The following is a 26,214-nucleotide window of genomic DNA, read 5'->3' on the forward strand; positions in this document are numbered from 1 at the left end:
GATGTTCTGCATGTCTGTGTAGTACTGTAGGGTTGGACCAGTATATCAGCTGACTTCAGCCAGTAAGTATAGTCTATTTCTAATGGCTTCATAATACAGTTTATGCTATTTTATATTTGATGTATATATTTAAGAAATATACATTTTATCATGATCCCCTAGTGACTGTAGTACAGATTCCAACACATTATTATGTGTTAATATTATTAAGTTTATAAATTTCAAGGGAGAGTCCTGTGATATCAGAGGCTTTATCACCATGACAACAAAAAACTAAAGGGAGAACAGCGAGCACTTATAAAGTATTGGCAAGAGAATGACAATTTAAAGAGACACCTGCACAAAATAGCTTCAGCCAGCTACTCCAGGCCTAGGTTATGGTAAATGGACTGCATTTATATAGCGCTTTTCTAGTCTTAGCGACCACTCAAACGCTTTTCAATACATACATACACAAGTCAACATTCACCCTTTGACACACAGACACATTCATACACTGATGGCGGAGGCTACCATGCAAGGTGCCACCTGCTCATCAGGAGAGAGGAATAAACATGCACACGTACAGCAGCAATTTGGGGTCAGTATCTTGCCCAAAGACACTTCGACAAGACTTCAGGGACCACGAATCGAACCACCGACCTTCCGATTAGTGGACGACAGCTTTACCTCCTGAGCTTTCACAAACCCATACTGGTGGGAACTAAGTATACAAGTAAAGGGTTTCTGGTTGAGGTGTATTCCTGACAGCATTACAGCATGCACGGAGATGAGAAGGGTATGTATGGACTTGTCTTACTCTGGGGGTTACGGTGAATAAGCTAAATTCCCAATAAGTCAGCGTGTTCCTTTAAGTCTGTAAAAATGTGAAAGGACTTTTACCTGGCAAAGTCCAGGTCGGCCTCCCTGGACATGGTGATGTTGGTGAGGTTCTGTTGGAGGACAAAGATGTTCCTGCACATCTTTTTGATACCAGATTCGCTGATCCTCTTAAAGTACTGGGCCCCGTTGATTAGAATACAGGAGATCAGATGACCCAGACCTAGTGAGAGGGAAGAGGAGCAGCACAGAGAAGAATCAAAGGATGGAGAAGGGCGTAACAGGAGAAGCAGAAGGGAATAAAAAGGGTAAAGAGTCTTCTGTCAACATTTTTGTATTGGACTCAGGTACTAAACTATCTCTGTGAATCCAAATACATTTCTGCTTTAAAAAAGCAAGGTTGACGGTATTTCTCAGGCAGCTGTGCTGACCTTCAAATATGTACTGGAACTTGTGCTGCTGCAGGGCGGCTCCCATGGCCTCCTCTATAGCTGAGATGTCCTTGTTCAGTTTGACCACCAGTGGGTCGTAGTCCATGCTCTCCACATTAGCCACGATAGCATAATTGCCTTGCTTAGTCAGGGGGATCAGGTAATGGAAACAATGCACCCTGCATTGAGACATAGGAGGATAGGGAAGTTGAGGAATAGAAAAGAGAAAGTGGAAAATTAGATGTCTGACTTTGTTCTCTTTCTATTTCAGATCTTGTTGTACACCTGCTATTTTTGCTATAATGCCCAATAGTGCCCCCTTCCCCCCATTCTCTTACAGTTCCCTGTTGATATGTTGAAATCAACTATGAACGAGAGTTTTAAAAGCATTACAGGGAATGGGAGGGAAAACGTTCTGTAAAGAGGTGAGGATGTATGTGAGGTGTATTATTCTCTCTCCTTAGTGTTTAACATAGTTAGAAGGTAGACTTTAGTCGGCACTGAGTGCTCGCTCTTCTCGAGACCCACTTAGCTACTCTAACACCTATAATTTAGACAGAAATTATGTTTAGAGTAATCATACTACATCCACCTATTTATTCTACCACTACTTCCCTGCTGGATACTATTTAACCAAGAAATGTGATTTAGTTGGGGGCAATCTGTAGAGCACTGAGCAGAGTGCTGAATACATTATGTTGTACAGCTCTTCAAGGTATAAAAAAAAAACTTTAAAATCTAGTATATTTACAACCTTCCACCTTAGGTATTGTATTGCAATGCAACAGCCTGAACATTTCTGTGATTGAAATACTTCATTTTAGACATTTCATAATTCATCTAGATTTCTTTTCAAAGAAAGTTGAAGGAAGATATGATTAAAACACAGACCTGTGAGCTTGGCCAGTAAGCAGCTCCAGTGGAGTAATTGTGCATTAAAACCTTACTGGAGTAGCCTAGAAATCTAGACGCACCCTAGCGGCAGCAAATATAATTTGCAGCCAGGGTGAGCCTAAGCTGGAAAGACCAAATTCTGGTCAGGCCAATCACATCGTGTATAGAGTCAGTGGGCGGGCTTAACATAAGGACGGCAGAGTTGCAACGGTTTTGCGTGAATTCCTGCTACTTGAAAACAAAGAAGATGGCTGCTGCTTCTGGCGAACAGCGGTCTTTCAAATTAGCTTTGGCCGCGACTCTGGAAGACTGAAGTCATTCTTAAAAAAGGAAGTTCGGAGTTTTGCCGACTGGATACGGCAAAAGTTTAATCTATCAATTAGCATTGCTCTGGTTGGCTATAAGTGCAGAGAGAATTTGAAAGACAACAGTTTATCCTGCCCCTCGGATTGAGCCCTGCCAATGGTGAGTTCCCAGACCCAACATCTTGATGTGGGTCTGGCTTGTCAGGCTATTACTGGAGGGCTTTTTCTATTCATTTTTCACCTTGGCTGGTAGAAGTACACAATCTTTTGTACACAGGTTCATATCCAACTGCCACAAACAAAGCTGATTTAACTCTACAAGAAACCTAATATCAGAAACTGTCAGACATTTCACATTTTAATAATAATAATAATAATAATATATATATTTTTTAATTCTTTCTTCTTTTTGATACTGTTACTGTAAACTAGAATAAAATTTTTGGCTATATTGTGAAGCAAAAAAGAAAAATACTCTAGTCAGTCCATGTTATCATTTTACGCCCATGGTAACAGATACCTTTTATATTACTTTTAGGACTGTAATAGATACAGACGGTGAATTTTAACACATCCTTTGACAATATGCCACATCTCTCTGCTCATTAAAACACCTACATTTTAGTCTGGGGTCATTTAGGTCCATAGAAGGTCATTTCTGTCTAGACTTAAAGAGTCAATACTCCCATTATTCCATCATCACAGTGCCCTGAGCAGAAAGGTATGAAATGATATGGGTGAATGTCTCTTCCCCTTAAGGCAAAGTCAACAACTACACCACATTTTCGATGCCTCCATCTCACTTCCCTTTCTCCCTCTATTCAATCATTTCTCCCACTTAGCTACTGTATCTCCCTTCTTTAACCCCCACCATTATTTTAACCTCAACACTCATCTCTCTCCCATCTCCTCCTCCCTCCCATCTTGCTCTTTTCCTCATGGCTTCATTTAGCTGGTACCACTATCAGGGGAAATTCGCTAGATGGGGAGAGTCAATGGAGTGTGGCTTCTAGCTAGACATCAGCCTCAGGGAGGGTTTTCTACTGAAATCATAAACAATATTGCATAAGCTCTACAATAGTCCACAGGGAAATAGTGTTACATGGAGGGATGGAGAAAAAAATGGGAGAGGGATGATGGAGGACTAATAGTGGTTGTGGAGGTAGAAAGTATATGGTGTGGTAAATTAACTTGGATATGACATTCACACAAACACGTATTCAAGACAATATATAAAATCCTGAACATGTGCATTTATGGTACAATTGTCCACATGATTCAATGACATCTCCTCCAAGCTTGGTAACTGGGTGCTAAATTATTTAGTCGTACTATAACAATCTGCGTTTCCTTTAGCTAGGAAGTGACACAAATGAGTAATCCACATTTCTTGGGGAGAAGATAAGAAGAAAGTGCAACACACTGGCTGCTCGCATCATTTGACGCATGCCATTTGACGCACACACATTGTACACAAAGATGTATAATGATGCAGACAGAAATAGTAATCAAGGTGCCCTAGCCGGGATGTTGCAATCTAGAGAGCAAATGAAATTAAATATGCTGCTTTTCTGTTGACTAAACATGCATCAACTCTGAAAAATAAGAAAGTGGCACATCTTGACAACTTAAGGCTTAGGCACACATGCTGATATGCATCAAGAAGCCACCAGTGTGCCAGCTTACATAGAAAACAATGGGTGCGGTTGTTTTGTTGCACGTCAGACGCTGTTGTGTGTGCTGACCTTAAAGGTCGTAAAAATTTAATTTACCAACCATATTATGTTATTTATTTCAAAAACGGGTTTACCTTCAGGAAAACCAATCAACGTGACTTAATCAAACCAATGCAATGTAATGCATAATGATGTAAACTGTAAGTGTAGTTTTTCTGCATGGACTAAAAAATGGATATGGTTCACCTGCAGAACAGCTAACAAACATGTTTTATAAATACATTAAAATTAAGTAAAATAAATTGATTTAGTTGTCTTATTCACATACTTTTGACTGGGCTGACTTCATATGTAAAACTTCAACATTTTAAGTGTTATAAAAAAAGCAAGTATTCCTGATCATTTATAGACTTTTGAGCATTCAGAATGATTCTGAAAATCTGAGGCCATCTGTTACCTCAAAGTGTAACAAGAGCACAAAACATGTAATACCATATAAACCCCTACGTGCGTTTTCATTTATGCGATTTCTGTTAAGCATGGGTGAGTTTCTCCTGCATACCTGACCTCCAGGTGCAATACCAGTAGACAACGGTCCGCAATATCCTGGAACCCCCTTGACAGGTCACTTAGAGTCTGGAGAATCTGCTCCCTGCTACGTTCACTCTGGCCAACAACCTGGCTGTCTGCTGAGCATGGAGATGAGCCTGGATGAACAGAATAAACAGGGAGACACACCATGACACTATTAACAAACACAGTCGTACCAAACGGGGCAGTAGTAGTAGTGAGTAGAAGGGCCATCCTTTAACTAAGGGAAATAGGATTAAGTTTACACCGTACTGTACTGTACTCCAAGGTTAGCCTGACATGGTCCTACTCAGAATGTGACCTTGAATGTTGTGGGTGGGGCTAAGTTCGGCTGGCATCCAGGCTACTCCAAGGTAATATGCATACATGTCATTTCATTGGGTATTGAAAATGACACCAGCAAACCCATTAGCTCAACTTCACACACTTGCGGAGTCCTTCAGTATTTTATTGTACTTTCTTCTTCTCACCACTTGTGCTGAGACAGCAGGAGCATGAGTCAGTGAACTGCATTGCAAACCACCTGAAAGACCTGTGTGTGTGTGTGTGTGTGTGTGTGTGTGTGTGTGTGTGTGTGTGTGTGTGTGTGTGTGTGTGTGTGCGTGCGTGCGTGCGTGCGTGCGTGCGTGCGTGCGTGCGTGCGTGCGTGAGTAAAGAGAGAGCACGAGAGCACGAGAGCATGATGAGTGTATATAAATTCCGCCCTGTGTAGATCAATGGCCATAAATTAGCAAGGGGAGGAACGGAGAGAAATTGGCCCCGTCAGTCATATGTAAGTCTATTTGGTCAATGAGGCGAGAGTGTGTGCGTGCGTGCGTGTGTATACACAAAGAATGACTGTTGAGCAGGAGAATGCAGGGGTCCACGATCGATGTGCCGCAGTCAAAGCCAGCTCCCCAGTTACTCTTCCTGCCCTTCGCCGAAGGTCACACATGCATGCACGTAGGCACAGAGTAAGGACAGAGTGGCAGCAAGTCTAAACTAAGACCAACATACCCGGTTCATTTGTTTTACCTCTCTATGAATAATACTTTTTATTGATATTCCCCAAAACAAACAACTCCAAAGTTGTTGGTTACCTTTTTTATACATGGGTTCATTCATATAAACGCATTTCTATAGTAGCCCAACAAAAAAAGACCTAACCTGACACAAGCCCTAACACATTCTAGAAATATTGTTTTACTTGGAAATGTTGCTAAAACTGTGGACTGGCCCTAAAGTATGATAGAATAGTACATGTGCAGTCCTATAAACTGAAAAAGGACACACGTTAGCTTTCCAGCTAACTGGGAAACACTATATCAACGAACAAAACAGTGTCTCCAGAAAAACCTTCCAGTAACATCAAGATGGTCGGTTGTCTTAAAATATGGATAATACTAGAACTGCTCGATAATGGAAAAAAATCATAATCACGATTATTTTGGTCAATATTGATATCAGCATTATTTAAAAGGTCCAGTGTGTAACGTGTTTACTTGTTCATTATCAAAATCCGTGTTGCCTGTTCACAAACTTGTCCTTTTTCATGAATATTTACCAACACCATCAAGTCCAAGTATTCCTTTTGGCTTGAAATTTTACATTTGCATTCGCATGAACTGGGGTCATAGACAGTATATAATGGACCAATAGACCACGTTGCTCTGGACGGAGACCAGTGAAGGCTATTAGAAGCACTTTTCCGGTGATGGCCAGCTTTACTGGGCAGCCTCCAACTGAGAGAATGTGACGTGAGCAACGTGTCTGAAAGTTGTAAGTCTTCTGGTAGCTGTGCCAAGAGAAATCTCAATCATTCCCAATCTTACAGATACGGAGAGTGTAGGTGTATGTAAGGAGATAACATGGGCACAGGCTAATTATTGATCACTAACATGCTAGTTAACATTAGTAATTAAACGTTAACATTAGTAATTAAACCTAAACATCTCATGTAAGTCGAAACTGCCTGCGAGCTTCTCCTGTACTGTACGGTAATTCCTCTACTATGCGACAGTAAGTCACTTGGTTATGACACAATCGTTAGCTTATATTTACAAAAACGTCTGCTACGGAGCCATAACGTGAGGTACAAGGTAATGGAGCCTTTTATACATTGTCGTGTTTCTTTGGAACTAAACAATGGACAAATAGAGTCTTTAAACGCTTCAGATGTAAAGTTATTCGCAGTCAAGTGACGTAAAAAAAAAATGGCGGTCAGCGGAATGCTAACAGGAGGTGATGGCCAGTTAGTAACAAAATGGCGCCATGATGGCTCGAGTTCTGAAGCAAAGCTTACCCCCTTGACTGGGGTAGACGCTCCATATTCAATAGCCATCTTGAAATACGTTAGCCAGTAAGGGACATACAGGACATACTGCTGCACCTTTCGCGTTTTCCGTGTCACATGATAAACTCACAGGTGCTGCTAATGGGTATTGTAGTCTTCTTCTTTGCCCAAAAAAAGAAAAATTATATTGAAAAGAGCAAGAGACCTGCCTTTTGAAGCGTGAAGGCTACCTTAGCTGTAATACGTACTTTGAACTGCGTGGTGCGAGAGAGTTGATTGCAATATACGATCTCAACACTAGATGGGAGAAATTCCTACACATTGGACCTTTAACACGATTACTCAGACTTTTGGAAAGTTGTTGCATTTATTGAACTTTAAAAGCAGTGAAAACACCAAGAACTGTAAAATTTCCCTTAATACTTTTCCCATTTGAAATAATACCATTAAAAATATGGCTGTACCATTTACTGGAGAAAAAAATGTAGAACGAATCCTAAAAAGACAACAAAGTTTCAGAAGAATCTAAGGAAAAAGGTGTCAGTGTTCATAAGACACTACAAGAATACTTCATATTTCATATCCACTAAAGATCCTACATTTATTTAAGTTTGATTGTATATCACTCCAACTGTCTTGGCTGGGTGATTACATCGCCAAAACTAAATTATTTTCCAGATTAAGTGAACAAGCAAGATGACCCAACAGTGCTGTGAATGAACGTTTAACATCATGTAATTAATTCAAACATCTGATACTACGAAAACCTCGTTAATCGGACTCGACACCTGGCACAAACTTAGAGACAACATTAATGAAAGTACACTGGACAGTGTGTGTGTGTGTGTGTGTGTGTGTGTGTGTGTGTGTGTGTATATTATTATTATTATTATTATTATTATATATTTATTTCAAAGGAGAATAACTTTGCTTATCCCCAACATTACTAAGGCCAAGTGAAGTTCAAAAATTGACTGTACACATATTTCTACACTGTTTGAAATCATAACTCTCAAAAAGTAATGCTTTGCTGCCTTTACATGGTGAGTGATTTTGTGTGCTCACATTTGCATATTTTGTAAATCATGGTGAATAGTGCTTCTGTCCCGATTACAGTTACTTTAAATTAACCCGATAAGAGAAAACACCATTGGCGTAGGCAAACAGCACTGAGGTATGTGCCATGGCCATTCAATCAATGAAGCAAACACACTCAGGACATCACTCTGACAGCTGCTCTTATGGCCTGTGTGTCTAAGATATAAAGACAAAGGCTTGAGATTGCATTTCTTTTAAAGATGTTATGTGTGGGGCTGTGTATGTAGAAGTGCTTAATGTACGTACTCTATGTATGAACTTACTTGCTAATTAACTGTCTTCTTGAGTAAACCTCTTAATAATGCGTGTGTGTGGTGTGTGAGACTGTTCATGCATACGCATTCATTCTCCCTTGTGGGCGGAGGGACTTAGGAGAGCGTTTGGGCTTCAGCAGAAAGGGGGGGTGGGACTGAGAAGTTGTCAATGTTCAAATTCTTTGGTTGATAATCCTACCTACAGCACCTTTAATATACTGCATGCAATCCATGTTGCGATATCTACTCTAGTGCCTCCTCCACTGGCAGAAAACTGTTGCCAAGGATTAGATCTTTAGGTTGGCAATATCAATATTAATCTGGCTAAATGAGCCACAGGAATGACAAACAAGATTGGTCTTAACAGAAAAATCCACAATGATTTCTCAAGGGAGCGGAGCATAATGACATTAATGGACTTCATTCGATTGTATTTAGCGGATGTTGTTTTATTCTCCCTATTCATCTTATCAGATCATTAATATGTACAGAATGCAGCACGGAAACACAATACTGCCACTCAAACTAAGAGCCACAATTACAAGAATATTACCTATGCAGTTAAGGAACCTGAAAGCTGCATTAAAAGATCTATGATTTTATTGATGTCTATTGACATCAAACGAATAGTAACGTCATCAAGCGTTTGGTGCAGCTAGCAGTGCCCTGACTGTATATATTGATATAAAACTGTCATATTTTAGATTCCAAAAGGCACATGTATGGTTGTCTAATAAAGATCATTTGGCTCTCAGTATGTCTTTCCTTCTCTTAGCTCTTAGCCTAGTTGTTTTGTTGTGTGTGCATGTGTGTGCGTGCGTGTGAGAGAGAGAGAGAGAGAGAGAGAGAGAGAGAGAGAGAGAGAGAGAGAATTTCACCTGTTCCGCATGTGGGAGTGTTTTCCCTCCAAAAGTGTGTGTATGTGCACATAAGCGAGTATGTGAATGTGACTCGAAGGCTTCGGTTTCCTCTCATGTGCATTACACTCACTCACTCTCTCACTTTGGCAGCAGAAAGGAAGAAAAAAAAGGGCTCACCATGGCATACACTGCTGGAGGTCTCTCCAGGGAGTGTTCGTGAAACACACGCACATACCCAAAAACATGCACGCACAGACACACAGAAACACAGATTCCTGCCGTCACCCCAGCCTACGCTGCTCTGATGATGCGACACTGGCATCACAGCATGGGGGGCACCATTAGAGTCAGGGACAGACGGGCAAAAAGAGACGTATCATTGGTCCTGACTGACAACTTTCTTGCTCTTTTTTATTTTTTCTCTGCTGATATAATGTTAGGATATGTATGTGCGTGTCATGTATCTATTTATGCGCCCATGTGTTGGAATGCACGTGTGTGTCTGTGTCTGTGTGTGTGCGCGCGCGCTCGCTGTGCTTATCCAATTATTTTCGAATCTCATCTAAGAGAAGCGTCTGTTGTTTGCCATCTGCAGAAGATGAGGGTGGCAGACATTAAGGGAGAATATCAGTAATAGAATTCACATTCTTACACACATACTGCATGCATAAATAGACGGACAGTTCAAATTAACACAAAACCAATCTTGCACTCTTTGACCTGTGTGCCATTAAGGGGATAAACAGCACATTAGGGTTCAAGAAAACAATGTGACTTGACATTTTCTGCGGCACTGACAAATAGAGATGCTAATACATTTGATATAAATCATGATCGGTTTTGTTTAAAAAGTACAACACGGCCTACCTCGCAACAGAAAAGAGAAAAGAAGAGAAAATAGAGAAAGATAAGCAAAGGACAGTATCCTGCAGGGGTGGAATGATGAATGATTCATAAATGACTGAGTAAGAGCTAGCGGAGGGGAGTCATTAATTATTTTGCTGCCTCTGGTAGAGGATGAACATCTTTACATGGAGATTTGAACTTCTGTCCAGAGAGAATGGGGGGAATAAAAATTGAGAAAGCGATTGACAGATTTTGATATCTGAAGACCCCAAATTGCTTAATGGTCCCTTATGATGAGAGATACTCATGCTAGACATTTTGGACAAAAACGGAGAAACCCACATACATTAAACAAAAAAATAATATTTTGACTACTGAAAAAAAACTACACCATCATCTCCCACTGGAACTTGTCCCCCAGGCCTCTGCAGTGAATAAGAATGAGTTCTTAGTCAACTTGCTTTGTTAAATGGAGTAAAAAAAATAAAAAAAACATTGCTGAAGGGAAGGACCTACACTTACCATAGTCAAGGTTAAAAAAGTGTATTTCATAAGTCATCTGCATGCAGCAGAGCAACCACTGCAGAGAGAAGGAACTTATTCCCACAAGGACTTAGGGTTATTGTCCAGAAACCCTGCAGCACAGATATGAGGCCTTGAACACAAACACGTACATTTGCAAACAAGCACATTTTAAGTGTTGGTCGGCAGCAACAGTCTGCAAAAAAAGACTGTCCACTAGACAGCTCTTCACACTGTTCATGATCTCCTGTTGGCAAGTCCATATTCAGTACACAAAGATCCAACAAGGCTGCCACACACACTGGCAAATGTTATTAAAAATGTCTTAAATGAATATACACACACAGTAGTCAACAACAACAACAAAAGGCTGGCTTGCTAACATGGCTCTACAGGCGTATGTGTGTGTTTGTGTTGTTGGGCAAGTATTGTCAGAGTGGATTAGAAGTCCAGTGCTGCGACCATATGGGTGATAAGACCCTTTCTGCAGCCACCTTCACGGCAAATCACCATCAGTGGTCTGTCTACACACACACACACACACACACACACACACACACACACAGTCCTCATTAACCGTGTAACACGCACACACAGACACACAAATGCGCACGAACGCGCACACACACACACAAACAAACAAACACACTCACATGCTCTTCAGACATTCTTAACAATCTGACCCAGATATCTACACATAAAGCTGCATGTGCACACAAACTTAAATGTAGTTTTCATACTTTAGAGCATAACAAGGTATGTACAGTAACTACATATCCAGAAGGATTTAATCATACTGGAAGGTGACCAAACCAAACAGACACTGAAGAGATTACCGACCCAGCCATGGACTTAATCTACCAGACCCTTACCACGTGAAAGAAAAAGGAGACCAGTGTTCACACTACCAGGATGAGGCAGAAGGAAGGATACAGTAGAGGGAAGAAAGAAAAGAAAGAATGACGCAAGAAAGTTAGAAAGAGGAATGAAAGAAAGAAAAAGCAAAAAGAGAGAGAGGAAAATGAGTTGTTCATACCTGACTGCATCTGTAATATAAAATCCAATTTGGAGAGGCATAGACGTGAGGCGAAGGGGTGGAGGACGAGATAAGGTGGGGTCCTTTTTTCCTGCCGTAGCCTTGTCCCATCTTACACAGTGCATGCTTATGTACACACGCGCACACACGCACACACGCACACACACACACACACACACACACACACACACACACACACACACACACACACACACACACATAGTCCGTCATCAACTCGGCAAACACTAAATAATGAACAGTACGGAGGCTGTCCCAGCATGATAAGTGACTGCCCTATCCTTCCCATTAGTGCCACCCGCTAGAAGTAATGATAATTATGTCACGTCCCTTCGCGTACTTTCATTGAATTCTTATCTATGAATAAACGAAGAAAGCTAGCGTCAGAGTGAGAGGGAAGGGAAGAGTTTAAAAAGAGATAGTGGCAAAGTCAAGCTCAAATAAGAATATCTGAAAATTCTCATTTAATTATTTTACGTCTGAAAGAAAAGCTGCGATATGGAACAGCAAAATAGTGCAAGTTCAATGAGCAATCAGAGGTCTGACGCTAGGGACTTGTGACCATCACTGATAAGGCTTGAAGCCCTCTCTCTATCCCTCTAGGAGAGGAGCATAATTTACCAGAGCTCTGCCAAAAGACCACGATACTGCAGTGAACTACGTTTCTCCAGAGTACTTTAACACAATAACTACAGAGGTGAATGAAAGAGCTGTATGAATATAGGTGACTTAACATGACCGAAAAAATGAAGCCTGACATCGGTTTATGTTTTAAGAATTTCGGTGAAAAGCTTTTATACTGCACATTTATACTCTAGTTTTGATGATAAAAATACAAAATAAGAGATTCATACTAGAAGTTACAGTACTCCTTGATTGCCATCATATGATGTTAATAAAAAGATATGGACTTAAAGGAGAATATTACAAGATGCTAGAATCTCTATTAAGAGATTAAAAGTGTTCTTGAAGTGATAATGAGGATAAAAGCATCACTGTTAATGATAAGTGATTAAAAAGACCTACATAAAGACAATGTGTTGGATAGAAACACACACACGCACGCACGCACGCACGCGCACACACACACACACACACACACACACACACACACACACACACACACACACACACACACACACACACACACACACACACACACACACACACACACACACACACACACACACACACACACACACCAGGGAATGTATGACATGCTTTTGAGAGTCCTGATTAGGGTAAGCATTTATGCGCACACATTCACAGAGGCAGAGCCAAGGATAATGAGTGTGTGTGTGTATAAAGTGCTCTTTGACAACTCCAGTAGAGAAGGTAATGAGTGTGTGATAATACACTCAAACAAGAGCTTAATGAGGCACAGGTAAAAATAAGTGTTGCTACAGAGGTACTGCAACTAAAGATGAGAAAACTCCATACACCGCTGACTGTGACCCTCCATAAAACATCCAGACAATGTTTTTTAATCTGCAGTGTATTCTGATCAATAACTGCTTAATGACCTGAGAGACTAGTAGCACTGTCTCCTGGAAAAAAAGGCCATGATGTAATATTGCTCTATACTGTAATACACCAGTCAGTAGAGGATGTATGGTGTCTCAGAGGCTTGTCCCCAGGTGCTTCCAGCTTCACTAAACCACCATACTTCTGAAATCTGTTGGATGTGATGTGAAAACACAAACATATACTTAGTATTTTCCCAACTAGTAACATTTTGGCAGCCATGAAAACCTCTCCGCCTGTGCCCCAAAAACAATAAACTAAGGAAATAAAATGACAGGAAGGATAGTCTAATTTGTGTGCAATTCAACCATTCAACAAGCAGCAGCATTCATGTGTCCAAGACAATGATCAGCTCTTCTGTATGCTGAATAAAAAGCAACAGATGTCTGCGTTGGCGTCGGTGCATATGTCAATGTTTATCCCAAAAATATCTCAAAGTTTTGCTTCATTTAATTTCATCAACAGAGTAACACCTTAAGATATATCCAGTTAGAAGGAACAGGGTGTTTGGGTAAATTGAGGAGAATCCAGTTGGTTAGGTGATAAATATCAGCATACAGTCTTTCAATCACTTTGCACTTACAATCTAGTGATGTTAGTATGAGTTCAGTATGAGTCTGTTTGTTGCCAAGATAACTAGGAGAGAAGGAGATGAGGTGAGGAGGTGATGTTCTTCATTAAAATTAAGCGTTTGCTACAATACCACTCTGTAACATTGTAACAATGGCAATATGACAAAGGCGCCAGTATAATTAATTAGAACTGCTTGCTGGATAGACGAACAGCTTTAGAAACCCTCTCCCCCCAACACTTTTTTTAACGTCAGTATTGGGGCGTCCGTCAATTTCTGTAACTTTCTAAAAGTGACAGTCTGACATTAACACCCATATCACGCAGTGATTTTCCAGCTGTTCTGAGGTGAGAAAGTATGCAGGGTTTGAACCTCTCTCTCAGGGTCTCTTTTTTCATCTGTTACACAGCTATTTAGTTCATTTTGTGTTACAACTGAGTGCCACTCTATGAATACCTTCCACGAGAGATTGTCTGAAAGTGTGCACGATTTTCTCATATTTAAATGATTATCGTGTCTCGCCCTTCTCTATGATGGCTGGGGCTTTTGGACCCTTCTTTGAGTGTGGTCATCATGAACAGCTTTTACCCTCCGACGAGGAGGAGGAATAACACGTTGTACAGATGAGTAAATTTTAGCACAACCTTGCGCTTAGACATGAGTTTGCAACGATGTAAACTGACCGTGGGTCCCAACTTAATCGCACCGACCGGAGATGTTCAAATACCATTGTTTCCTTCCTGATACCAGTGTGTTAAAGTAAATCAAAATAAATAAATATATATATATATATATATAGTTTGACAGCCAGTCACAACGGAAAAAAACCCATAAATAAACTACTTAAAATTAGATTTTTTTTTTTCTGGGCTAAATTGATAGTATAGGATCAGTGCACAGACTTGCATACTTCTCGATACCAGCATTTTAGGCAGTATCAGAGGCATTTCTGATACTGATATCGGTATTGGAACAACTCTACTGACACCAATAAAAAACTAAAAGTGTCTACCTCCACATTCCAAATAGTGCTTCCCTTACTCACTGGAGGTATGAGGCAGGTTAGTGAAGAAGGTCTTAAGGCGAGCAGCAAGCCATTCCATGCTCTCATGAAGGTTGGCCAGAGCCTTCAGGTCACTGACGTCCCGCAAGATCTCATTCTGGGGGATTAACTTGTCTCCTAGGTTCCCAGTCAGCACCTCCGACTCCTTAGCAAAAGCCGCCCTGAAAGATGCAGAGAATGAAGGGTGTAAGAGTTTGTGTGGATAGAAGGATAGACACAATATATTGTTGGCAAAGAAAAACATAATTTGACCATCACTCAAACAGCAAACTCCCTTTATAAAAAATAACTACTATCAAAAAGTACTAGGGAAAATAAATTTCTGATGTCTACGAGGCATGACTATGAAAAACCCTATAATCAGTCTACAGTATAAGTTATTTGCAGAAAATTACCAGTTATTGGTTTGCTGGTTGGACTCATAATGCTGGCTCTGCAGAAGCAGTGAATGGCACACATAAATGCTATAATAGAAGCCAATTTTCATGAAATAAAACATAATGGATGGCTGAACAGAATGGATGTCCAAGTGTATGTGTTTTCTATTTATAAAGTGTGTTCATACAGTTTGGGTGTGTTTGAAAATGGTTAAAATATTATAATAATCCAATGCTTAAATGCACAATTTTGTGGGACTGACTAGGGCTGTGACATTTACAATGATGCACAAATGTCCAAACTTGATAAATAGAAACAAGAGGGGCATGTTAGGAAGATAGGAACACAACAAAGTTGGACACAGTGTTAAGACAATTTAGTAGAAATAGTCACTTTAAAAGGAAGGAGTAGCAAAGTAGCTAAAAAGTCAGTAGGAGAGAAAAACAACAGGTGATGGAGACCATTTAGAAGTGGAAGACAAACAGATGGCAGAGATTTAAAAGGGTGGAAAAACAGAGACTCGGAGATCAAAACCCCCTTTGACACTATATTTACAAGCGCCTGTGGTTTTGGAAGGATAATTGACTTTGGTGACTGGAAAGAAAGAAGGGGAGAGCGCAGGGAAGCTGGAGAACTAAATCTCAACACCACAGTGCTGCAAATACATGGCGTATGTGGACTCCAGAGTCACCAGGATGCCCACAAGATCAACATCCTTTGAACAACAAATTGGTTGAAACAAAAATACTAGACACACAACTACATATACTCTCACATATAGGCATGTGTAGCTTATAAATGAGGCTTAATCAACGCACAGGGTTGCAAGTTGTGCATAAGCTAATGCCCCTTTCATAGTGATGAAAGCATCTCCGGCTCTCACATCAAACAGCCTTATGGTCTCTTGCTATCTGAGCTCTCATAGTGTGTGTGTGTGTGTGTGTGTGTGTGTGTGTGTGTGTGTGTGTGTGTGTGTGTGTGTGTGTGTGTGTGTGTGTGTGTGTGTGTGTGTGTGAGAGAGAGAGAGGGAAAGAGAGAGAGGGAGGGAGGGCACATACAACAGATTGACTTTCTTTGGCCACACACAACCAATTTATTTATTTACTTTACTATTCCGCTCCGATGAGCTCCAGTGTTCCCTGAAGAGTGCGCACATTCAAAGCCAATTTTGATAAGACTGCTGCTGCCCCCCCACACACCCCGTCTGCTATCCTTATATTTTCCTATTTTGCTTCTCCCTCAGTTCCTTACTTCCTTCAGATAAAAGGTGTTTAAAAGAGCAATCATTACTTTTTTTATGGCTGCATCTTAGTCAACAACAGAAGGTTCAATAATATGTGAATAAAGGAGCAAAGACGGGAGTGAGGGATTATTTGCGCAATTGCTCAAGTGTGGTGGTGTATGTCTACTCTTCCTTGTTTGTGTGTGGAAAGTGCACCAGTGTGTGTACTGAGTATAGGTTCTTTATGACATGTGCACATTTATATGAACTAGTACATAATGTTCTCTGTGTGTATATGTACCGAGTAAAGTCCTCTTCATCTTCCCTCTTCTGTCGCGTCTGTCTGGGTTGGGCCATATTTGCCCAGTTAGGGAGCGACTGGAGCAGACGACTGATGTCCTCGTCTTTAGACCAGGAAGCACTGATGGTGAGCTTCTCCTCGCACTGGACTACACCCCTGAGGACACACAAGACATCATGAAATGTAGACAAACTAAGGCAAGTTCTAAAACATAACATATATGTTTACTGTAGGGCTGGGCGATATGGAATAAATATCATGATTATCATATTATATGAATAATATCATGATATTTTTGACCAAATACCTCAATATCGATACCGCAACGATATTGTAGTGTTGACTATAATGGTGCTTTCACAAAATATTTACACAATGCGATTTTTGATAAATAATCATCAGTAATGTGGATATAATGACTAAGTGGGTAAAGGCAAATAATAGAACAGTTACAACAGTCTGGTAAGTTCAGAAAATGACTTAACTTTACTGTAATGTAGCCTTTAAAACCAGCAAAAGACAACACTTATGCCATATTATGATATCCAAAATCTAAGACGATATCTAGTCTCATATCACAATATCGATATAATATCAATATATTGCCCTGCTCTAATATATATATATATATATATATATATATATATATATATATATATATATATATATATATATATATATATAATTTGTCTACTGTACAAGTAGACAAAAATAATGACAGAAATAAGAAGAGGAAACTTGTTTTACTGGCTGAAATGTAGCATTGCTAAAATTCTACATGCTATTACTATTAATATATAACCGCTTTTTTAGTTTTATAGGTATCTGGTCATTAACTGGGGTGATGAGAAGATAGTAATTCTGACCTGTTGGTGGCGCTAGATGAAAGGTCAGGGAATTACAAAAGTTAATTTGAATACATTTCAGGGCATTTCAATAAAAGGTTAAGATATTAAAATGCTGCTCCAGAGCAATGTATCAAGTGTAGCTAAAAATGAGTTAAATGCAAAATAATGATAGTCATCCAGACAGAAAAATGGTCAGGTAGTTGAACATGAGCATCTGTACTAACATGTACGGTAGTATTACAACAGTTCTGATTTGGCGTGAAGAGAAATTGGGGCAGCCTGCCAACATGTATTTGCTTTGTGTGCATAATATGTTGGAGAAACTGCTTGGTTCTGCAATTAATATCATACTAACACCTTGTACAAGAGACACAAGCACTCTGGGGTTTCTCTCACACACACACACACACACACACACATACGCACACACACACGCTCGCACACACACATGCTCTGAGGTTGACCCGTGACAGAGTCCATATGGACTCCCAGCAGTCTGTCAGTCCTTTTCCTGCTTCTCCTGGCCCGTTGATCATTCCTTCTCACATCCCTTCATATTTTCTCTCCCCCCTCCCCTTTACATGGCCAGGTGTTATATGGTCCCAGGGGAGCACAGACGGATGGCCTTTCACAGCACAAATGTGTGTAAAAAGCAATACATACCAATTCAAAACTAATCCCATATTCTAAAAAGTATTACACATTCAATGCTTCCTAAAAGCCCTTCCTAAAAATGCACACTAAGATTTCCCCATGATTTTCCACAAAAGCTTTGCATTTATCAAAACTGCAACTGAACCTAAACAGATTTTTTTCCTGCAGATTAATCAAAATCCAAAAAGACACTGAAACAACTAGCGTTTTAAAATGTAATCAAAGAATGCTCCTTAATGAATTTGTTGATGCTGTTACAGACAACTATAATTCAAATACTACAAAGAAAATTTTAAAGTGGTTGTCATTGTCAGTTTCTATTGCAGCTGAGCTAACCTCTTTCATTCTTTTACCTGTAGGCTGTGTTGCAGATTTCCTTGTACTCTTTGAGCTTGTCGCAGACCATCTCAAGGAACTGGTTGGAGTAGGCACTCAGGTCTTGCATTAGGCTCATTAGATCCTGGATGGACTTCTCCACTACCACCGTGCTCTGGAGGCAGAAACCAGAGGAGGGCAATGAGCATTTGGTTGATTTTTTATTTAGATATGAAAATTTAGAATTTTCAAAGAGAGAATCCGACAAAGTAAGAGACATAAAAAAAATGGAGGATTGTATGCAAATTCTCAGTCAGATCCAGTCTGCGGCAATGCCATATAACAGGATAGCTCCAACTTCACTTGTCTATCTGTCACCTGTGGCTGTACTGGTGACTGGTGCTGGAGAGCTTGTCAGAAGTTGTAACACTGTATTGTTGGAATGGATGATTCTTTGTGTGTAAGTGAATCAGTGTGTGCACATATTTGTGTGTGTTTTAAACTTCTGCGTGTGTTCTCAGGCTAAAAGTGTGTGTGCGCATTTGTCACAGTGCACCCATCACCAGGAGCACCGGCAGGGCTGTGACAGCAGCCATTACAGATTAGCCACTCCTGCGTGACTAATAGCTGGCCCGGGAACAGCAGAGCAGCTACACACACACACACACACACACACACACACACACACACACACACACACACACACACACACACACACACACACACACACACACACACACACACACACACACACAGAGAGAGAGAGAGAGAGAAAACTTCAAAACATACACCTTTGAGCAATTTAAGAGCTGTTAAATGAGATTACAACTCAGTAGGTAGTGTGCCTGCTCCTAGCACTTAGCCAATCTATCCTACAGTACATCTCCATTAATAGTGATAACTTTCTATTATAGTAGGGTGATAGCCTTGCCACTCACTCTGAAACCAGCTATGATTACGAAAAGCAGTACTGTGTGTGAAGCAGAGCAATCCCGCACAAAGATACACAGTGGATATAAAACATGGGATTTCTATTCATTATTCATATATAATGAATTCATTTTCATCTCACTATTATTCCATAGTAAACTTAATATAGAGTTCCACTGTTTAGATGTGAAATAGAAAAATTAACAGCTTTGTCAAAGGCAAATAAAAAATGATCTGTAGTAGGTGCAAACAACTGCAGGAGTAGAAGGTATTGGCAACTAGAGGTTAGTACTTTAGTGCTGCCTGCCAGAACCAAGCAGAAAACGGTGACAACCAGATCATCTTTTTTTTATGAGTTCCATAATATTCAAGGCCAGTAGTAGTAGTTGCCAAAGTGTCTGCAAATACTGTAGGGGGCAGTGGTAACTGTAATTGATCATCAAAAAATATGGAGACCCCTGATGTGATAGAATGATATTAATATTAATAGCTCTTAGTGTGTTTCAGTTTCCCCCCCTCGCTCATTCTGTCACAAGCAGGCGCACGCACGCACGCACGCACGCACGCACAGACGCACACGCAGACACACACACACACACACACACACACACACAAAACTGAGGGAAGTAATGATCCATAGCAGTGCCCCTGCCCATGGAGTGCTAACCAAGACCTTGTCTCTGCCAAGGGAGCACCCTTTACTGTCCATGGCAGGAAGAAATACATGGAGGGCTAGCACCTAGTGTAGCTCTAGCAGCAGCTACCGCCACACCTTAGTGTAGGCTGGGGGCACTGTAAACCACTTAAATAACATGGTTAAAAAAAGCACTGGCAATGACGACACTGAACATTTCTGTTACCGTGACAAGGGTAATAATACAGTGATAATAATATGCTACTTTTTTTCATCCCTAAACGAAAATTTTATTTTTTCCCTTGCCTACTCCAGAGAGGTCAGTTTGTTGGCTCAGCACCGCTAAGGCTGAAATGGATTCAGTGGGTGGCTCAGGGAAACTTCAGCATATAAAATAAATGTAAGGAAGTAATAAGTAAGTAAGTAAAATTTATTTATATAGCGCTTTTCACAGATAAAAAAAAACAATATGATACATATTAAAACAAACATGGAGTCCATTACAGTGCTGGACAGTTTTTATGAACCATTTGACTTTGCAAGACTTAGATTATTTAGATCATCAAACTGGATTAATTTAGAACGTACAAAGCAACAATCCTCGGAAAACTGGACTTCTGTAACAGCAAAAATGATAAGGCTACATCAGAGCAGGCGGAAAGCGGAAGGTGAGGGACATCTGTTGGATCTTCCGGGTGGCACCGGAGCAATCCCCTAAATGAATCGTCGTCGATATATCAACTACAGTATACAAAATCTGCGAAAATCCGTAAGTAAAAGAAAAGCAAGATTTGGAAATTTACAATATGCAATTTTGACAATATGCTATTGTCAAAAAGCGCATGTGTTATCAGAATTATAACAGTGGTCCTCCATTCTTGCTGCCTCGACATTGACGACATTGAGCTCCATGCTGTAGCAGGCCCAGTCAGTGAATGGAGAAGAGTAAACAATGGATGCCCGATCCATTACTCCTGCTCTAACAAATGCTCTTGCGCTCAGGTCCCTTGTCTAATTCTGCTCATTTAACACAGCCATTTGTCTTAGGCAGCAGAAATCATTAAAAAGTAATCAAAGGACAGATTGAGAAAGGGAGGGCTGAGAGAGAGTGAGGGTAGAGAGAGAGCCTGTTCCGCTACATCTCCTCTATCTTACTTGAACGTTACATGGGAGACAACACCCACTGTGGAGGCTTCTCTGTCTTTGTCTAGCTTACTCTCTCCCCCTATCTCTTTCATGTTTCAAGTTAAAAGACCAACACTCTGCACTACCATGTGAAAACAACCATATTTCTCTTGTAATTCTACTTCACAGTATTGCATTCACCCTGAAACTGAGCTTGGTTGCACTTTGATTCCACTCTTTTACAATATTACAACGTAAAAGCATGGGCGTGAAAGAAAATTAGACTTGCGCCTTGCAAATGGATCTTAAAATTTGCTGGGGTAAACTGCTGTTGTTCAGAGTGAAATGAAGGCCATGGCCATAGTGGTCTAATGACAGCAACAAGACAGTCCTAGCACTCAGAGTGGCGCCTCAGCGGAAAAAGCTGCTAATGCACGGTCATCACTACGGAAACCACACTGCGCTAGTGCTAAAACTAGTTATTTCCTTTGATGGAATGAGTAAAAGGCAAAATGCAGGGAATGGCATGTATACAGTATGGGAGCAGGGATGTAAATCGCTAAACTCCTGTGTTGCTGTATTCTGCTCGCCAAATAGGAAGTGTTATCCTGAGATATAAAGGTAGGTACAAAGAGAAAGTATATTTTATTTACTCAAGCTCACTTACACTATCTAAGAGCATGTTGTGTGTGAATGGCAGTTTGTTTCGTGGGGTTTCTGTGATGCGTTATTTAAACTGTTGAAGTGGAGTAGGGACCTGAGGGCGTCAAGTTTGAACCGGAAATGGATCGTTGGGTTTTCACCATTAAAATAGAGGGGTGCCTCTCAAGGTTGACCGGGGGTCAGAGTGTTTAACCCCATGCTCTTTGCCATTTCACTCACACCCTGACCTCAAACCGCTGACTCGTGTAATGTCCATGCCATGCCATTCACATGTCTGACCGAGGGTTGCCAAAATAATCCATACTCAGCCGTGCGTATACACAACTGCACACACCCGCACGAACAAGAACACATGCAAAGATAACCTCTGTCTCTCCCCTTTCTCTCTAACACACACACACACACACACACACACACACACACACACACACACACACACACACACACACACACACACACACACACACACACACACACACACACACACACAGTCCCTCTCTTGGGTAAAGGGGGAGCTGGGCATGAGTGGGACATTGTCTTGACAGATCATTCATCAATGTCAGAGACAAGAAACACTCCCAAGACTCCCCTGACACACACCGGACGGCCCCCATGCTTGTGCCTGTTCAACCACAACACATGTTTCTTTGTATGTGTAGGCTGTGTGATTTTTTTCCCCACTGAAGTGTGTATAATGTCACCAAAACAAAAAGCTAGAGACTGTTGGGGAAAATCTAAATGAATCCGCTAAACGTTCTTATTTGACTTTTAATTGACTGATTTTGCAGCTTTAAATATTTGGACTGCGTTCCTCTGGACATTTAAATTAAAGTTTTCATGACAACACTCAAAGAACTGTTCAACATCCATTGTTTACTTGTACGCAGATTTGCATTCTAACACACAGACATCAGTTCTTCCCTGGATATCACCAATAAAGAGCTGTCACCTCTTATCAAGTACTAGTAATCATCCCTCTGATGGACTGGCTGCAATCAATTATAACCTGCATATGCAGTTATATAGCAGACCCATCATTTTAATCAGTTTTGGGTTCAAATCTGAGGTATGCAAATTTAATCCTAGATGTCACTGTAGCTGGACAAGAAATAATGATGTACACGTTGACTTAGCTTCAGTGTTCCCAGTATGGCATTGAAACAAATTACTATGAAGTAAAGAGACATATAAATAGCTTCTGGAGGGACAAAATTGAGTTATTGTAGGAACACATCTTTTCTTTTACATCCCCCATTATCACTTCTCACGCAAAGCTTACTGCAGTGTTTGTAAAGTGTTCTAATTGAGAGATGAGGAGCAATATCACACTTGGCTGATTACAGATGGGCTTCCATATTACACACACCCTATTCACACCCACACAAAAAAACACAAATGCAGGGTGGAATATGGAGCTTCTCCATGTGCTAATCCTAGGAATCACCCAAGAGTTCAGATTTGATTCAATACAGGAACCTAAACGGCAATCTTATTAATCATTCCATGGTCCTATGGGCTTCTGGTGGATGTAAGAGGAATGTCTTTGCCATTTCATATATTTATTCATCACTTGTTATTATCAATTATTCTGAATTATTAATCACACAAACTGAGTTAGGCCATCACTGGTTTGTGTGAGTGAATAAAAGTCTGTATAAGATATGAAAGAGAAATTATAATTCAGTTTAATGCGTTGTGTGAGGGGGTATGTTCCTCTCTGTGTCCCATTAGAGCCCATAAAGAGCTACTGTATCGGTGCACATGTCACGCACATACACAGACACATGTGCACAGACACATGTGCACAGACAGAAACACACCAGGCGTGTGCTCCCAGTAACATAAAGCTTGTCATTTGCAAATTCAGGGCATTAACTTGCTTCTTAAAATTCAAGCTGCAACTTTTATCAGGTGCCCACAGCCAAAACCTTCCTTCCTACATTCTTCCAAACCAAAGGGCATGTTTGTGGTAGAGCTGACATTTCAACTCTCTCTCTCTCTCTCTCTCTCTAACTCAATCCAAAGGCAAATATTATGTCTTGTTACACACAGAAACTCTGTCAGGGGTAGCACTGCATGGTGTGAACCTGTACTACCTTAGGCTGCAGTTGCTGAGGCTGTTTTCTATACTTGTTTAAATGCTTCCTCTTTCACCACACATAAGACAAACACACACACAGACACATACATCTCTATCTATCTATCTATCTATCTATCTATCTATATATATATCTATCTATCTCTATATATATATAAATATATATACACAGCATAAAAAGCAAAGCTATGAAACATGGAACATAACCATGGCGGAGGCAGGTTGGAGGCCCAGGGCAGCTGGGCGCAAGCCTCAGGAGTGTATGTGTTTGGTGTGAGATAACCAGATGAATGTGGGTGGTGTGGGGATTGTTACACCTTGAGCGGTGAGAAAAAAGGCAGAAGAGAAAAAAGGCTTTGATGTAAGCTACACTCAACAACAGTCTTGGAATTTATCAGGATTTTAGTCCATTTAGTAGAAAAAAAGTGACTTCTTCTACAATATTGTACCAGAGCAAATAGCATGTCAAAAAAGATCATTCCATATTGTAGTGTGTGACATATGGTGTTGTATGTATTATTTAAAGATTTGCTCTTGTAAACTTCCTACAGATGTAAAGATAAATAAAAAAAAAAACATTTGAAACTGGACCAATCTACTGCTCAATAAGAAAAAGTTAATAAATTACTCTATATTACTATATAACTCTCCAGTTAATTGACTAAGAATGGACAGTCAGGCAGAGAAGCTAGCACAAGATGATGTACATGTACTTAAGAGTTCTTTAGAGATCTAATTTAATTCTAATTAAATTAATCAACATTTCTCATGTGATGGGACATAATATGGCAAAGGTAGGACTTAAATAGCCTCCAACCTTTAGTACCTTTCAAAAACAACACTGACTACAATTTAAAGTCAAAAATAGCATTTACCATTTGTAGCAAAAAGTTAATTGTTTTGGTTCACATGATGGGCCATTGTAACTATAAGACTTTCCTTTTAAAGAGCATGGATGCTCTTTAAATTATAGATTACAATTAAAATAATAACAATTAATCAAACAAAAAAAACATTCATTTCATCCCACAACAACATCTTATTGACCTTTCAAGAACATGAGATGGATCTGACCAGTTTGAGATACTAAACTAAACAAGTAAGGCCAAGATGAGAATATATAATCAAAACCACCTGTAAACCACCATATTGCTTTAGTGATTACAACTTTGTCTCTCTTGGTAGTGAAGGAAACGGAGATTGGAGGGACTCATTTCAAGTGCAGCCAAAATTGGTGCGAGTAAAAGTGGTATGTTTTATTGAGTTGCCTCATTCCTTGATAATTCCTAATGGGTGTAAAATTGTTGACTGGATGCTTACGAACAATCCATTTCATGACAGATGTGTAGTAGAGAGCTCCAGAAAACATTTGGACTAAATGGAAAAGCATTTAGATTATTTATTTTATGGTTAACAGGCCTATTTTGGCAGAATTAAAATGGCCGTTGTGCAGTTTGGCTGTGATTCTGATTTCTTACGAATAAACATGGGAATAGCTTTTGTTCCTGGTAGTGTCTGTACTGTGTGTCTATCTGTGTGTGGGTAATGAATGTGTGTGCATGTGTGTATACAAACCACCCTAATACCCTCTTTCCTCCCTTCTTCTACTCCCATTTTTGTCCCAATCACATACATAATGCAGCTAACAGGTGTATTGTGTTGTGATTGCTGTCTGTTGATGGGAGCAGTGTGCTGAGAGTCTCCTTAATAAAGAGCGAAAACACACACACACACACACACACACACACAATGCTCTAATCTGCACTGTGTGTGTAAGTGCGTGCGTGTGATGGTGGGGTGTTTGTGGGGGCAGCAGGGAGCCAATCAACAGGAAGCGATCAGACCCCCGCAAATAAACATTGCCTACACACATCATCACAAATAAAAAGGTCAGTGTCATTACAGTTTCTGGAAGTGGATGCCCAAGAGTGTGTGCATGCACAAGTAACGCATGTGTATGTGTGTACGCCTATTTCCACCCTCCTCACAAAGCTACATATGAATATGAAATTTAAAAAGGTCAACATCATTAGCAGGCCATTGGCAGCTAATCGTATCTGCAATACAGTCAGCGTTCTGGCAGCTGAAGGAGAGTGAATGATACCAGTCTTTATGAGGCTACAGAACAAGTTTTGTCTGCATACGAACACCCCAAAACAGGCAAATACATGCATGTATGAAATAATGAATGCAGGGACACTTACTGCACACACACTTACAAAAGTAGTCTAGTTAGCGGCTATTGTTTGGAGAAACTGGGGGGATG

General features: G+C 40.3%; 1 protein-coding gene across 1 annotated transcript in view; it reads right to left on the minus strand.

The window, feature by feature from the left end:
- exoc4 (exocyst complex component 4) overlaps window positions 1-26,214 on the minus strand; it is a 114,842-nt gene that overhangs the window by 11,113 nt on the left and 77,515 nt on the right. Inside the window, exons 14-19 of the mRNA XM_028570930.1 lie at window positions 18,537-18,673; window positions 16,682-16,837; window positions 14,763-14,941; window positions 4,688-4,832; window positions 1,251-1,429; window positions 883-1,042 (exon numbers count right to left, since the gene is read on the minus strand). Of these exons, the coding sequence (XP_028426731.1) occupies window positions 883-1,042; window positions 1,251-1,429; window positions 4,688-4,832; window positions 14,763-14,941; window positions 16,682-16,837; window positions 18,537-18,673 (956 nt within the window). The remainder of the gene's footprint in view (window positions 1-882; window positions 1,043-1,250; window positions 1,430-4,687; window positions 4,833-14,762; window positions 14,942-16,681; window positions 16,838-18,536; window positions 18,674-26,214) is intronic.

Source organism: Perca flavescens, chromosome 23, assembly GCF_004354835.1.
Source record: "Perca flavescens isolate YP-PL-M2 chromosome 23, PFLA_1.0, whole genome shotgun sequence".
In the NCBI taxonomy this organism is placed as follows: Eukaryota; Metazoa; Chordata; class Actinopteri; order Perciformes; family Percidae; genus Perca; species Perca flavescens.